The sequence below is a fragment of the Eublepharis macularius genome, chromosome 17 (assembly GCF_028583425.1).
Source record: "Eublepharis macularius isolate TG4126 chromosome 17, MPM_Emac_v1.0, whole genome shotgun sequence".
In the NCBI taxonomy this organism is placed as follows: domain Eukaryota; kingdom Metazoa; phylum Chordata; class Lepidosauria; order Squamata; family Eublepharidae; genus Eublepharis; species Eublepharis macularius.
The window spans coordinates 12,124,665-12,140,614 of NC_072806.1; the positions used below are offsets into that span (position 1 = coordinate 12,124,665).

Sequence of the window (15,950 nt, forward strand, 5' to 3'; positions counted from 1 at the left end):
AAAAACTGCTGTAGATTGTTTTGAGCACTTGGAATTGCGTGCAGTAAATTAATAGAGACGAATTGCCCCCCTAGATGTGCTTTTATAGCTGAAAAGTTCGGAGGTCTTCGATCTCCACCTGAATAATTTGGATGTATCCAGTAACAGTGTTCTTTAATGGTTCCATGCTGGAAAGGAAAACAAGCATTTTTTAGCATTGATGTTCAGGTCCTGCCATGCTAAGAAGAATATGAGAGATGCTCTGATAGGAACATGTTTCACATTGGTATTTTGTGGTCGCCTAGATGGCTGGTATCGGCTTTTATGTTGCTCCCAGGAAATACAAGCTACACAATAGTAAAATCGGGACATTTTATTTTGATTGTTCTAACTGAAACACCTTTCCTCTAAAACCCAAAATCCCCTTGGAAACCCTGTTGTCTTCATCTTCTTTCTTTCCTCTCTTTGTTGAGTCTCCCTTGGTTGAAATTGAAGAAATGAGAACCTTGGTACCTGTGTTGGTTGGTTTTGCCTGTTAACGGTCCTGCGCTAAAGCAGGATAATAATTTAGCATGTGCCAGCTTTTCACTTACACCGAGCTCCCCATCTGTCAGAGTGCAAACACAGCACACTATAATCCTTAAATTTCAAAGTCACATGAGGAGCACTAAAGGTTTTGTGTAGAGTCCCTTTTCTGTGTGAAACAATAAAAAGGGGACCACGGCTCAGGGATAGAGCATCTATGTCTGTAGGGGGTATTGACCATCTACCCTCTATGTATGAGCGACCACGCATGGTTAAGCCACACCTCCACCTCCGTCAGATGTTATATGGTTTTTATACGGTGAGCAGGTGTTTTATTAGAAAGCTGTGTTAATTTATTGTGATTTTTCTTGTATATTTTATCTTAATTTAATTTATTATATTTATATTCCGCCCTCCCCGCGTTCACAGGCTCAGGGCGGATAACAAATACAAACATCACCCAACCATTAAAAACATTTAAAAGCATTAAATATTACAGTTCATACTGCATAGTGGTTCATACATGCCTCTGTGTTTGTATAGGGGTGATGGTTTAACCCTCCCTCTACGGGGGGGGGGGGGGGGCACCGCCCGGTGTCAACCATATGCCTGGCGGAATAGCTCTGTCTTACAGGCCCGGCGAAATTTAAGCAAATCTTGCCGGGCCCTTGTCTTGCAAGACAGAGCATTCCACCAGGCCGGGGCCAGGACCGAAAAGGCCCTGGCCCTGGTCGATGCCAGGCGGGCCTCCCTAGGGCCAGGGACACTTAAAAGATGTTTTCCACCAGAGCGGAGAGTCCTCTGGGGCTCATAAGGTGAGGAACGGTCACTCAGATACGTCGGTCCCAGTCCGCGTAGGGCTTTGTAGGTTAACACCAAAACCTTGAACCTGATTCAGCACTCCACTGGCAGCCAATGCAGCTGGCGTAGCACCGGTGTTCTGTTGTAACCCGCCCTGAGCTCGCTTGCAGGGAGGGCGGGATATAAATATAATAAATAAATAAATAAATCTGCTCTGCATGCGGAAGGTCCCAGGTTTAGTTCTCGGCATCTCCAGTTAAAAGGATTAGGAGATGTGAAAGACCTCTGCCTGAGACCCTGGAAGAGTTGCTGCCTCTCCAAACAGGTGATACTGATCTCAAAAGACCACCGGTCTGCCTTACCATAAGACAGCTTCCCGAGTTCAAGTGAAAATGGCGGTGATCCGATTTGCACTCCTGTGAAAGCAGGAGTTCCGTCCAGCCCTGTGAAAGAAGTCCCGCTGGGCCTCTCCTAAAGAACAGGAGCTCCCCCCCCTCCCCCACCTGCCCCATCTGTCTAAATATCCAATATATTTCCTGGAATTCCAGCCTACAGGAAGAAAGTGGGAGGCCAGTAACTTCAAACAAAGACGTGGATTGCGCTGAACTCGTCCTCGACGTCTCTCCAAAGACACAGAGAGTCATATTAAAGAAAAAGGTATGAATTTCCAAGAACATTACTTGACATAGAGAGTGAACAAACAGTGTATTGTCGAAGGCTTTCATGGCCGGAGAACGATGGTTGTTGTGGGTTTTCCGGGCTGTATTGCCGTGGTCTTGGCATTGTAGTTCCTGACGTTTCGCCAGCAGAGAGATCTCGGTCTTTTGGTGCTACACCTCTGAAGATGCCAGCCACAGCTGCTGGGGGAAACGTCAGGAACTACAATGCCAAGACCACGGCAATACAGCCCGGAAAACCCACAACAACCAGTGAACAAACAGTTTGACACTGGGGCGACTTCAGTTGGGAGACGGTTTTCAGCGAACAAGGAAGGAAGGACCGGAATCAGTGCCCACAACAGAAGAGGGGAGCGGGTAGCAAAGTCCAAGCTTAGCTCAGATGTTGTTCCTAAACGGGTTCACTTGGAATGAAAAGACTCGGCAAGTTAATCGTATTTACTTGGGCTTGAAATCTCTTGGTTCCAGATCTGTTTGTGCCTCTGGCAAATCTCTCATTTTCTCGGTTTCTGTGAACCAGGAAGATGTGTTGAGAAAGAAAAAAGTTCAACTGCCTTGGCTGCGTAGAACACACAAAAATCAGGCTTCCTAATTCAGGAAAACATCATGCGCAGCACATGCCATGAATAAGATGCATCTAGCTACTTTGAGCCGAGGTGACAAGTTTTTTTTTTAAAGTTGATGTTTGGAGAAGAAAAGGCGCAATTTAGGTATCAGAACTTGTAAGAGGGATATTAGAGGAAACCTTAGCCATTCATTGTGGAATTGCCTGTTTATGAACTTCATATTCCTACCCCTTCTTCATTTTCCAAGTATTCTGTGCAAAGCTTTCTCTTTTTGCTTTACGTTTATCAATGTAATAGTTTCTCCAGCAGGAGCCATGTGTGTGTTTAATGTGCTGTTTTGAGATCTCTCTCCATCCTTCTCGGTTTCCACTTTCAGGAGCCAGGGAAGCGCTCTCAGCTCTGGAGGATGACTGGCACCGGCATGCTGTGCCACGAAGGCTCTGCGGTCCCTCACCATCCAAACAAGCCATCCCCTCCTCGGTCCACAGAATCCTCCATGATCTTGGACATCGCTGGCTTGGCAGCCGTCACCGATAACAGGTTTGCAAACCTTAAAAGCTTCTTTTAAAAAAAAAAAAAAAGGTTGGACTCAGAATTTGCTGTCAAAATATTCTTGTTATTGGTTACTCAAAGAATAGCAGCTTTACATGTTGATCTTGCTTTGTGGGTTGTGTTTTTTGTTCCTTGCTGATCTCTCTGATGTCTTGAGCTGTTTAGACAGGTTAGTTGTTTGGGGGGGGGGGGCAGGAGCAGCATGAGGGGGGAGTTGAAGGGCTGCTGCAACAGGGAAATAATAATAATAACAACATTGGATTTACATACCGCCCTTCAGGACAACTTAATGCCACACTCAGAGCGGTTTACGTAGTGTGTTATTATTATCCTCATGACAATCACCTTGTGAGGTGGGTGGAGGTGAGAGAGCTCTGAGAGAGCTGTGACTGACCCAAAGTCACCCAGCTAGCTTCAAGTAGAGGAGTGGGGAATCAAACCTGCCTCTCCAGATTAGAGTCCTGCCGCTCTTAACCCCTGTACCAAACTGGCTAATCTGCACCAGTCATTTCCCTCCTGCCCATTTGGACCTTTTCCACAGGATCCAACCCAATTTCATCTTGGTCCTTGCCTAACTGAACCCATGAAGTTGCTTTGGTTCGATGGGTTGCCTTGATCCACCTTGCTCTGTCTTCTCCAGTGGCTCTCTGCTCTCTGGTTCTTGAGATCTTTTTAAAACTGGCAAAGCCTGAGACTAAACTTGAGGGCCTTCTCGGGTGCCTAATGGATTTCCCCATGGTTTAGTTCTACAGCAAAGCAGAAGTGGGGGCCCCATCAACGCAAAATGAAGATGAAGAGACAGTTGATGCAAAGGAAAGGAATCTTTAATAATTGCACAACCCCTACACATTTTGCATGCAACTTCGTCAGGGGAAATCCTTAAGATTCTTTTTGGTTCCATACCCGTAAATACACTTCAGCAGTGTCTGCTAAAGACCAATTGTCTCTTCGTCTTCAGTTCTAGAGCACAAAATTCATATGCAGAATATACTCAGTTCAGTCCTTGACATCTCCAGGGACACAACGTAGAGCCAGAACAGAGTGCTGTGTAGATGATTAAATGGTGGTAGGGTGGGGTTGTGGGGGGTATTTTGGGAATATATAGAGAGAGATGAGAAACCAACTTTTCTGGTTTGTAGGTGGTCAAGTGACACATTTTTTTGAAATGTGTACATACGAGGCACGTTCTTGTTTTCTGAAAAAGTACTGGGAATTATCTTTTCGGAACTGTCAACTGGAGCAGTTATTGTTTTTGTTCCACAGAGGGCTCTTAGCACCGTCTTTCTAGAAGCCAAGTCCGGAGAGGGTGGGGATGAAATACATTTGGGGGAGATTGGAACGAAAGGTGAAATGTAGGAGTGGAAAACAAACCCATGTTTTGTTATCAGGTACGAGCCTCTGATGCTGAGGAAGCCAGACAGGCGCCGGAGTACGACGCAGACGTGGAGTTTTCGCGACGGAAAGTTGGTCTGCGGGATGCATGGTCTCGTCGTCCAGGTAGGTGCTGCTGTTTTCCCCAGGTGATGCGGTTCAGCAAATTGTACTCTGTAATACTGTGAAATCCCAAAGGTTCACTTAATAAGATGTATCACTGCAAAGTGTGTTTACACCCTTCTTTGAAATGATAGATGCACTTTGGCTAGAGTTAAATATCCTGATTAAGGAATTATTTTATTCCAAGTTGAAACTGGTTTTTTTTTTTAAAAAAAATTGTAATTGAGTTTCTGTAATGGTGACCTTAGTGCCGGTGACTAGTCAAAAAATGTGAAGGAATGAGGAGCTGCTGAAGCATAATGGTTAAGTGGGTGGGCTGTGAGTCAGCACTCTGCTGGTTCAACTCCCACTACTGCCATGAGCTCAGCAAATGACCTTGGGTAAACCACTCCTGTTAGCCCCAGCTCCTCAGCTGATGATACCTCTGACTTTGTTCACCGATCTGAGTGGGGCGCTAATCTCACTAGAAGAGCAGTATATAAGCACACAATTCAATTCTTTATTTACGGTTATTTGACCAATCATAACGCATTTACACTGAAAAAGAACATTCAAGGCATACGATGGGGCAAGTAAAACAATTTAAAATTAAGATCTAATTACAGTATAATATAATTTCAGAGACCTGAATATCACTGAGCAGTAACTGGCTACTTGATGGGTAATCTTAGCGTTCTTATTGGATAGGAGATAATCAAGTCTAACTTTTTCAGTGGGGGCCGAGATTTTACCTAATAATGGTCTGATCATCTCATCACAATATAAGCACATTATTATTATTATTATTATTATTATTATTATTATTATTATTATTATTATTATTATTATTAAACACTTTTTACAAACTTTATTTATACCCCACTTTTCTCCCCAAAGTGATTTGCATCGTTATTCTCCGTTTTCTCTTCACAACAACCCTGTGAAATCGGTTAGGCTAAGAGTGCATGACTGGCTCAAGTTCACCCAGCAAGCATCCGTAGCAGAATGAGGATTCAAACCCGGGCCTCCCAGATACTAGTATGACACTTCTAACCACTACACCACACTGGCTCAGCAGGTTTTCTAGCGCAGCTTTCACAACTTATCTGTGAACATCACAGGCCTGACTTTAGGCAAGCCGCTCTTAGGGGCGACCCTAACATACCTTGCAAGGTTGTTTGGGGTTACAGAACAGTTGCTCTGGTCTCCAAGATGGGAGTGTGAAAAGCAACAGCCCTGCCAGTTTGGCGTAATGGTAAGGACCAGAGAGATCCAGGTTCAAATCCTCACCCGGGTTCAGATCCTCACTGTGTTCTTCTTGGTTGATCTCAGGCCAGACTCTTTCTCACTTCAATACATATGTAACATATTTGTCAGTGTCAGGGGAATCTCCAAAAGTGCATTCTCACAAGGTGGTTGTGATGATAAAATGGAGGAAGGGGGTACTATCTTTGCTGCTGTCCAGAGCTGCTTAGAGGAAGGAGTGGGCTAAAAAAGACCCCTGTTCTTGAAGTTTACCAGTGACTTGCGTTTTTTCCTGTAAGAACAAAAATTCAGATAGACTTCTGTTCCCAGGTCAGACACGCACGTGCACACCCATCCATCCATCCATCCTGATTTTCTTTCAGGAATGGTTTGCAGCTGATGCATTCTCGCTTCATTTGTTCATGTTTCCCAAAAATGTGTTCTGAGAAATGCTACGCCCTCTCCCCCTCTCCCTGCAAAAGGAAGCATTCACATTTTTTGAGTTAAATGGGTATGACCATGATGAATTGGCTTTCCACAAGAAAAGGATTTTTCAAAGACAATAGGGGCAAAAAAAACCCCACGTCCGAAAGAACCAAGCCTGGTTTGGCAAAAAAGGAGCCGTTTTAGTCACTTTGATCAAAGACTGCCTACTCTGAACGTTACATCTGGAAAGAATTTGTCAGCTATGCCATAGCAGATGTACTCTTCAGAATTCTTTAATAAAGAGATCCCGTCAACATTTCTCATCCCTCGATTTGCCTTGACTTTCTCTCCTTAATTCCACGCAAGAGATTGTGCTTTTCCTTCCAGAGCACAACTTACTGCTTTTGTATGTTTCTTTGTGAAAAGTTGTTATGCTGCCTGGGAAGTCCCCACCTCTGCCTTCTTGCTTGCACTATTGCTTTGGCTGCTTAATCTTTCAAAACTGTGATCCAAGATATCTCAGGTTCAAATTTTGCATCTGCCGCAAAAGGTAGTCTTAGGCAAGAAACTTCACTCAGTTTGTGCACAATGGCAGTGATATTGGCCTTCCTTATAGAGCAGTTAAAAAGCAGCTTGCTCGTCATTCATTTGAGATATTTATAGAGTGCCCTTCCCTTAAGAATGTTCAAATCAGTGTACTAAACTAAAACACAAAGTCGTAAAGATTAAGAATCGATAAAGCAATCGAAATTGGCAATAAATAAAGTTCAAGCGAAAGAGGCAAATCGATAACAGATTTGGAGCAGGGCATGAAAAACGGCAGATGAACATGATGAAACAATCTGAGCAGCAGATAGAATGCAGCAGTGGACACACTGTCTGCAGATGGGATATTAGCACGTGGGTAGAGAGGACCAGTGGCCACAGCACAGCACTGAACAAAACTCCTGTCTTAACAAAGCATCCACCAGCACCTGAAGGTTAACAGACTGGACATCAGAAAACCACTATGGGGGGAAAAAGAAACTACAGAGAGGGCATTCTCGAAACAGGGGCATTCCCTCTGCTTGCCACCCGCCTTAGTTCAGAAGGTGGGAGTGCGCACAGCAGGATTTCTGCTGAGCTTCTGGTCAAGTTCCTATAGAAATGGGCAGCAAACCAACACATAGGCCTGAAGATGTGCACATTCTTGTTCTAAAATTATTTCCACATGTGCATTAAGGACGTATGAGTCAGACCATTGATCTGCCAAGGCCAATACGGTCTACTCTGACTGGCAGGGGCTCAGGTGGAGGTCTTCCACGTCACTTACCGCCTGACCCCTTTTAAGTGGAGATGCTGGGGATTAAAGCCAAGATGTTCTGCATGCAAAGCTGATGCTCTGCCATTGAACCGCAGCCCCTACCAAATACGCTGCTGAGCTTCTGTCCGTTCTCTACTTCCCTTTTGTTATGATTTTCTTTCCCTCCTAGGCTAAAGGAGGTAGATCTGGGCTTCGCGATGGGGCAGAAGTTGTTCTTGGTTCAGACACTTCTCTGGAAACGTTGAGCCTGGTTCCACCAGAGCAGCAGTTCATCAATCAGAAGATGAGGCCCGGCTCCGGTGTCTTGGTAGCCAGGGTCATTCCAGATGGGCCAACCCGAGTTTTGCAGGTGATGAGCATTCTCTTTGTCATCTACAAATGGCGAAGTGATTGGGTTGTGAATCAGCACTCTGGTAGTTCGAATCTCACTACTGCCATGAGCTCAGCACGTCACATTGGATAAGCCATTCCTCTTAGTCCCTGCTCCCCAGCTGTATTGTAGGGATAATAATTACACTGACATTGTTCACCTCTTTGAGTGGAGCACTGATCTGTCTAGAAGAGCAGTTTGTAAGTGCACATTTGTTATTATTAACTGCAAGTGAAACAAACGAGGCTGTGTTTGGATGTCACACTAAATCAGAGTTGTACTGCTGTTTGAGCAAGCCCTGGTTCCTTGCGACATCCGAAAGCAGTACAGTTTTAAAAAATCAAAGTGGTTGAACCAGAATTTCAAACTAGGGTTTGTGCTTCATTTTAAACTGCAATTTTGATTAATTGTGGTGTGATATCTGAATATATAAACCCAAGTTTTAGTAGTGTCACCCCTTTGTGTTACAGTAGGACAGTATGGCAAAGATATCTTCCCTAGCGGAAGAGGGAGGAAGCAAGCAAAAGAAGGCTTATGTACAAATTACAATTTGTTATTTGCATGCATAGGCTAACCTGCACCTGTTAGGCAGATATCAGTGTAATGCTACTTAATTGATACCCTGTCATGAGATTATTGATGTGTTTAAGGATGTATCTGCTTCACCTTCACAAAGAAATAGTGGTTTCCAATGAAAATACAGAAAAAGCACACAATGAACGCCAATAAAACAGCCCTCCCCGAAGAAGGGCCTCTGAACATTTTCTTAGAGATCAGGCAGGATTTTAAAATCTCTGCAGATTCATATGGTGTGCTGCATTTGGGATTTATTGAGAATTGTGAGTCTCATCGGGTCACAGGAATTAAAGTGTCCTAACAGTGCATTCTGTATTAGATAACAGACTTCAACCAACGCAGAAATGATCGCTTCTCGTACGAAGGCGATGAGCTTCTGATGCTGGAACAAGATCTGGGGAAGCTGAAGAATCTAGATACACAGCAAGAATTGGAAGTGAGCCAAATCATTCTTCCCCGCTGCCCAGCTTACTGCTTTCTCTCCATCGAGTCCTAAGTTCAAACCCAAGGCTAAACTCGAGTGTTAGCAATCACACCACGCTATGATGCAGCAGTTTTGCGGAGCAAAGGGGGGAAAGAATTTAGCAGTCTACTCAGTTGCCATTTCCCCATTCAGCACCCGGCCCCCCAAAGCTGCAGCTGGAGAAAAGAAAGCAAGTTACTCGAATTGTATCACTAATAGCTGCTTCGGGGAGGTGCTTTTGATTGGGGAAACGGTGCCATCTGGTAGGTTTGCATGCTCTTTGCCAGGCTTCTGATCCTCTCCACCCACTGTTTTGACATCTTATAAACTCCTGTCTGGAGATACGATCTCCGGTAATTCAACCATGGGTTTTAGAGAGCGCCTGGTTGCAGAGTACCAAAGGGGTAGCCATGTTAGCCTGCCAAAAACTAAACAGCAAATCATTTTGCAGTGCCTTATAAATTTCAAGATTTATTGTGCCCTAAGCTTTTGTGAGTCAAAACTTACTTTATGTCTCTGGCAGAGTAAGCTGTGCCTCCTGAGAGCTTACGCTGCAATAAGCCTGCTAGTCTTTAAGATGCCCCCTCAACCCTGTTTCAGTTACAAAATGAAGGCAGTCGTTCTTGGAGTATTCTCAGCCTGACCTCAGCAGCTGCCCTCTGGACAGCAAAATGTCAAAACCGGACACCTTCGAAGGGTTCTTTGTTCGCAGAACAGTGGGACCTGAAGACCATCCACCCTGGCCACACGTCGCCCAAGAGAGCCACGCGCAAATACGCACATCTCGTCAAGACTGTCAAGTGCTATGAATATGTTTCACACCAGATATCGTTGTGCGGTTGTGGGGCGGGGGGAACATTTTAGTTAAGAGCCCCGTATCTCATAGGGGAAGGAAGAAAAACCAAACCAAAAACATAGCGCCCCCCCCTCCGCCAGACCCCCCCAGTTAGGATTCTGGGTTCGATACAGAAATGCTCTGCTTTTGAACCACTTCCTGTTCCATTCACAGGTTCAGTTGAAACTGGAAGGCGGCATCGGTTTGTCCTTAGTGAATAAAGCCCCGGAAGAGCTGATATTTGCAAGTTTCACCGGCATTAACGTCCATTTCACCCAGCAGTCGTCCAGTCAAGTGCTTGAGCTGAGCATACAGGATGTGCAGGTAAGGGGAAACGGGTGGATTCTCTGACGAGGACTTTAAAAAGCACATATCAAATAACGCCAGCCCAGAGTCAACAAACGAGAGTTCGGACTGTGCGGCTTTGGAAGGGATTCAAGTGTCTGCTCAGGTGAGCGGCAGGACGAGCACCTGGGTCCTACAGTCCAACGTTTACCTGTCTGCAAATATGTGTTAGTAAGAAGACTGCTTTCCCTAGGAGGTAAAAACATTCTCCAATGAGGAGCATACTCTTGTGTTCGTAACAGTCTCCCATTACTTCTAACAGTGCCTTGAGAATCGATGGCTACGAGAACAAGTTATGACTCAGGAGGTCTCAAGTGTGGCAGTGCAGTATAGTGCCTAGATTTTTAGACTAGGACAATCCAGGATCAAATTCCTGCTTATCATGAATCTTACGGAGGGATATTGGGCCAGTGAGTTTCTCTCTCTCCCAGCCTGACCTCCATCACGGAGTTCTTGTGTGAGGGTAAAATGGGACAGAGGAGACCTTGGGTGTGGGGATACTGAGTCAACCTGGCTGCCTTCGACTCCTGCAACCGGGCTCCAGAAATGGAGAGTTCGTTCCACAAAGCTTGGTCACATGACCTTAAACTTGCCACAGAAAGTCCATGAGCACAGTGGATGTGTCTCCCTTATTCTCAACGTCCTGCATCCTTTCTGCCGAGGAGACCGCCTGTGAGAATGAGCCAAAGAGCTGGAAGATCGGTTCGCACAGTTGTGAGAGTCAGGAAGGTGTCCCTTCCTTCGTTCTCTCCTCGGCTCTCACTGGGGAGGAAATTGTTGGAGCTAACAGGCTTTTGCTCACGCCTTCGCCAAGCCATTGCCCCTGTTGGTGGGAGACGGGGGAGCCCTAGCACCAGAGCAGTGCTTGGTGGCTCATAGCGATGCAGGTTGGAGCTGCCAGCCTTCTCAGTCCATCTGGGACCTCCAGCCCTAAGAAGTCAGGCTGTGGCTTTGCCTCCAATCCCAGAATCCTGTTTGGACTCTGCTCGCCTCTGGCAAGTGCCGGGGGGAAGTGCCTGCTAGTCCAGCTCCACCAACCGTTTCTTTCAAATAAACGACGGGAGAAATGATCAGCCCTAGTGAATGAGAGAGGGTGATCCTCCTCTGGCCCGGACCACTGTCAGGTGAATAAATAGGAGGAGAATTCACAGGTGAGCAAAATTCCCTGTTGCATTCTGTCATTTTGGACCTTTGGATTATCTGAGCCTTTTTGCAAATGGAATGCAAGCAGCAGACGCCCCTTCCCAGTTGATGCCTTCAGTGTTCAGTGAGGCTTGGAAGTTGATAATGCTGCAAATTAAGCACTTCCTGGAGTCATTCTTGTCTGTGGATGGATGTTGCTATGGTTGATGGATGTTTTACCATAGGTATAAATGCTTGGGGTGGTCCTACCTGCAAAAGCTCTCCACTGTGAATTACGGCTCTGTTTTCAGCAGGGTTGGTCGCTCTGCAACTTGGAAGCACCTTAATGCTTGCCTGCTTTCCTCTTCCTCCTTGTTTAGGTGGACAATCAGCTCATCGGAACCACTCAACCTTTCATGCTCTTTCTGACCCCCCAAACCAGTGAAAATGAAGCCGCCGAGACGGGCCCCGCCTTGCAATTAAATGCCATGAAATTTCCCAGTAAGAGGCCTTTAACTGATATTTACAAGGTAATCCAGCAATCAGATATCGTTCTGATGTTTTGTTTGTTTTGCTTAATAAATGAACATCCCAGCAAGATTTAGCCAGATGGCTTCCAACGTAGCTTTTTGTTTAATATGTCAGTCATAGAATTGCTTGTGCGACGGCCATAAAAAAGGCCAACACTATGCTGGGGATTATTAGGAAAACAAATCAGCTAGTATCATAATGCCCCTGTATAAATCGATAGTTCGGCCTCATTTGGAATACTGTGTACAATTCTGGTCACCGCACCTCAAAAAAAGATATTATAGCACTGGAAAAAGTGCAGAAAAGGGCAACTAGGATGATTAAAGGGATAGATCACTTCCCCTATGAAAAAAGGTTAGAGCGCTTGGGGCTCTTTAGCTTGGAGAAACAACAACTGAGGGGTGACATGATAGAAGATTATGCATGGGACAGAGAAGGTAGAGAAAGAAATGTTTTTCTCCCTTTCTCACAATACAAGAACTCGTGAGCACTCAATGAAATTGCTGAGCAGTCGGGTTAGAACGGATAAAAGGAAGTACTTCTTCACTCAAAGGGTGATTAACACATGGAATTCACTGCCTCAGGAGGTAGTGGCAGCTTCAAGCATAGACAGCTTCAAGAGGGGATTGGATAAACATATGGTGCAGAGGTCCATCAGTGGCTATTAGCCACAAGGTATAGATGGAACTCTCTGTCTAGGGCAGTGATGCTCTGTATTCTTGGTGTTTGGGGGGGGGCAATCAGTGGGACGGCTTCTAGTGTCCCTTCCCCACTGGCAGACCTCCTGAGGACACCTGGTTTTTTGGCCACTGTGTGACACAGTTGGACTGGATGGACCATCGGCCTGATCCAACGTGGCTTCTCTTATGTTCTTACGTTCTTATGTTCTCCGTTTCAGCATTTCTTCAGCTCCATATTGGATTTCTGCTGATTCTTAAATCTTTGTGAATTTGCACATATATTTCCATTTCATGTTTATTGAAATGTCTTTGAAACGGAGTGTTCTGACTCACGCTGTGTAATCTGCCTTGAGTCTCAGTGAGGAAGGCGGATAGTAAATAACATGAATAAACAAAATCTTTGGGCACATTTAGATTGCAAACTCCTTGTGTGATCTCTTGTTACGAAATACAATATATGTTGATAGCGCACCTGAACTTACCTATCTTTATGTGTTTCTCTCCAGCACCTGATGATCACGGCTCGCAGGTTTACAGTCCAAATCGAGGAGAAACTGCTCCTTAAACTTCTAAGTTTCTTTGGCTATGATCAGACCGAATCAGGTACCGTGTCAGTAGATAGACCAGTGCAGCCCGCATGCAAAGGAAACAGTAAAATGCTTGAAAGTGTTTCGCCGATGGGATGCGCAGCCTTAATGATTTAACACCATCTCGTAGCCATCCCAGATCTGTCCTAGGCTCTTTTCAGCCTGTTCTTGCTTCAGAAGAAGTCCTGTTTTGCTTGGGTCCCTCATTTAATAGTTCCTGAAAACGTGGGGAAACTGTGCTCAGTGACAACTGCTTGTAAAGTGTGTAAACGCAGTTTAGATATTTGAGAAAGAAGTCCTGGATGAGTCAGAGAACCCACGGAGGACACATTGGAGTCTCTCTCCAAGCATGGAATAATTTGGGGGCCCAAACGTCTTGCTCAGTAGAGAAACTTTATTTACTATATGTATAGACCACCTTTCTTGCTGAGACTCAAGACAGAGTGCACGTCATAGCTGTCCATATGAAGAGACATCTAATGTAGATGTCAGTACCTTCAATATGAGGTGACATTGATTGAGCAGTGTACGAGGGCTAAGATTACCAAAATCTCAAAGAGCGTAGCGTATTAGGCATAATACAGAGTGTGGATATAATAAAGGAAAATGGTATTACAATAGTAGAAAACAATGAAACGACAACCGTGCACCAAACCGATAATACGTCCTATTCGCAATGGGTATAATCCACAGCCCCTTTCGCTTGACTGATTATTCTTAAACTGTCCGTTCATTTCTAAATAATTACAGTGGTGAAATGGGATCTTTCAGTACATATGAATGCCCTGGTTTTGCTTTTGATTGCAGAGGTTGAGAGTTATGATGAGAACCTTCATGAAAAGCCTGTGGAGCAAGGAGCACAGAAGCGGTATTATTTTGAAAACCTGAAGATCAGTGTGCCACAGATAAAGCTGAGTGTGTTGACTTCCAGCAAGCTGCCCCTCGATCTCAAGGTATCACTCCTTCACTTTGAGAATAAGCCACTGCATACAACATGTCATAAAAGCTTTCAAGGCCCCCCTCCCTTTTCTGCCATTGCTGACCTCATCGAAGATTCGCCCCCAGTGCCCTTTTAAGATATCTCAAAGGTCCCCTGGAATCTCATTTGCAAACCTCAATTTTAAGTCAGCAATTTGATCATGGCATCAAACTGTGCCGTAACGCTGGGGTGGGATAGCCTGGAGTGATAGGGTGTATTTACTTCAAATGGTAACCAGTGTGAGCCAATGTCTAGGGTAATGGACTAGGAGACTAGGAACCTGGGAGACCCAGGTTCGATTCCCCACTCTGCCATAGATCCAGAGGAGTTAGCCGTGTTAGTCTGTAGTAGCAAAATCAAAAAGAGTCCAGTAGCACCTTTAAGACTAACCAACTTTATTGTAGCATAAGCTTTCGAGAATCACAGTTCTCTTCGTCAGATGCATGGAGGGCAAGAAGAAACTGGTCAGATATATAGGTGGAGAGGGGAGGGAGGAGTAGATGCAAACAGTAGCTTCTGATAATGGGATCAGTTTGCTTCTGTTAAGGAAGTCAGTTACTTCTGATAATGAGATAACTGACCAGTTTCTTCTTGCCCTCCATGCATCTGATGAAGAGAACTGTGATTCTCGAAAGCTTATGCTACAATAAAGTTGGTTAGTCTTAAAGGTGCTACTGGACTCTTTTTGATTTTGCCACTCTGCCATGGAAGCTTGCTGGGTGACCTTGGACCAGTCGCACACTCTGAGCCTACCCTACCTCACAAGGTTGTTGGGAGGGAAAAAAATGGAGAAGAGGAGAACGATGTAAGTCCCCGTTGGGGAAGGAAGGCAGGATATAAATGAAGTGAAATAAGTAACCCCTATTTCTTCGTCTCTTGTAGGCACTGAAGAGCACTTTAGGCTTTCCCTTGATCAGATTTGAAGACGCCGTGATCAACCTGGATCCCTTCACCAGAGTCCACCCTTACGAGACGAAAGAGTTTATTGTCAATGATGTTTTGAAGCACTTTCAAGAAGTGAGTGGTGCTTGGGTTAGAGGCCACCTAGGGTCCGTGAGAATGCTCTATAAGTAATATAGATGAGGACCTCTGTGCGGCTGAGGTTTAGTAGAGCCATAAACTGCCTTCAGATGTCGTCATGAGCTATGGACTTGTGAGACAATCCCTTGTGAGTCTAACCAAATGTCCTCAGTTTGTGTATAATCCTTGGGGTCTCATCGTCTCCCATCCTCCCCATCCAGGACGCCGTCTTCATTTATGCGGCTTTCTCTGCAGCCTACAGTTTATTTTGCCAAGGGAAGGTAGCCTGAAGATACAACGTCCCAAGCAGGTTCCTTTCACAAGCCATCCGTAACCATCCTGCATGTGGGGACGATGCAGCGTCGCTCGTTCGGGGAGTCCCCTTGCCCACACTGCCTCCAGATCTTCAAGAAGGGTCCCACCGTTTACTCCCTTAGATGCTCAGGAAGGCATGTGCTGGGAGGAGTCCTAAGTGGGGAAAGAACATAAAAGGTTGCTATGCTGGGTTAGACCAATTCTCCATCTGGCCCAGTGTCCTTTTTCCAGTAGCCCATCAAACGCCACAGGGGGAGTCCGTCTGCAGGGCCTTCAGACAATAGACCTTATCTCCTGACTGCATCTTATCTTCAGAGGCATTCTGCCTTTGAACCTGGGAGGTCCCGTTCGGCTTTCCTCCATAACTTTATCCAACCCCTTTTTAAGATACATCTAAAGCGGCAGTGTTGTAAACAAAGCACACGTCACTGCTTTTTCCCCCCTGTAAGCGCTTCTCGGGAGGAGAGAGGTGCTCATGCGCAAGCTCGGCCCGGTACATTCTGGAATACTCATCCCTCCATAAGTTGGTCTTTGGGTGGGCTATCAAGTAAAGAGTCCTACCTTGCAGCAGAAGATAAGA

The 15,950-nt window shown here is 45.4% G+C and overlaps 1 protein-coding gene across 2 annotated transcripts in view; it reads left to right on the plus strand.

The window, feature by feature from the left end:
* VPS13D (vacuolar protein sorting 13 homolog D) overlaps positions 1-15,950 on the plus strand; it is a 140,956-nt gene that overhangs the window by 74,740 nt on the left and 50,266 nt on the right. For both annotated transcript variants that reach the window (XM_055000952.1, XM_055000954.1), the window contains 10 exons: positions 1,854-1,962; positions 2,925-3,088; positions 4,489-4,597; positions 7,717-7,896; positions 8,813-8,929; positions 9,966-10,115; positions 11,639-11,788; positions 12,976-13,072; positions 13,864-14,009; positions 14,918-15,052. In XM_055000952.1, coding sequence (XP_054856927.1) covers positions 1,854-1,962; positions 2,925-3,088; positions 4,489-4,597; positions 7,717-7,896; positions 8,813-8,929; positions 9,966-10,115; positions 11,639-11,788; positions 12,976-13,072; positions 13,864-14,009; positions 14,918-15,052 — 1,357 coding nt within the window. The remainder of the gene's footprint in view (positions 1-1,853; positions 1,963-2,924; positions 3,089-4,488; positions 4,598-7,716; positions 7,897-8,812; positions 8,930-9,965; positions 10,116-11,638; positions 11,789-12,975; positions 13,073-13,863; positions 14,010-14,917; positions 15,053-15,950) is intronic.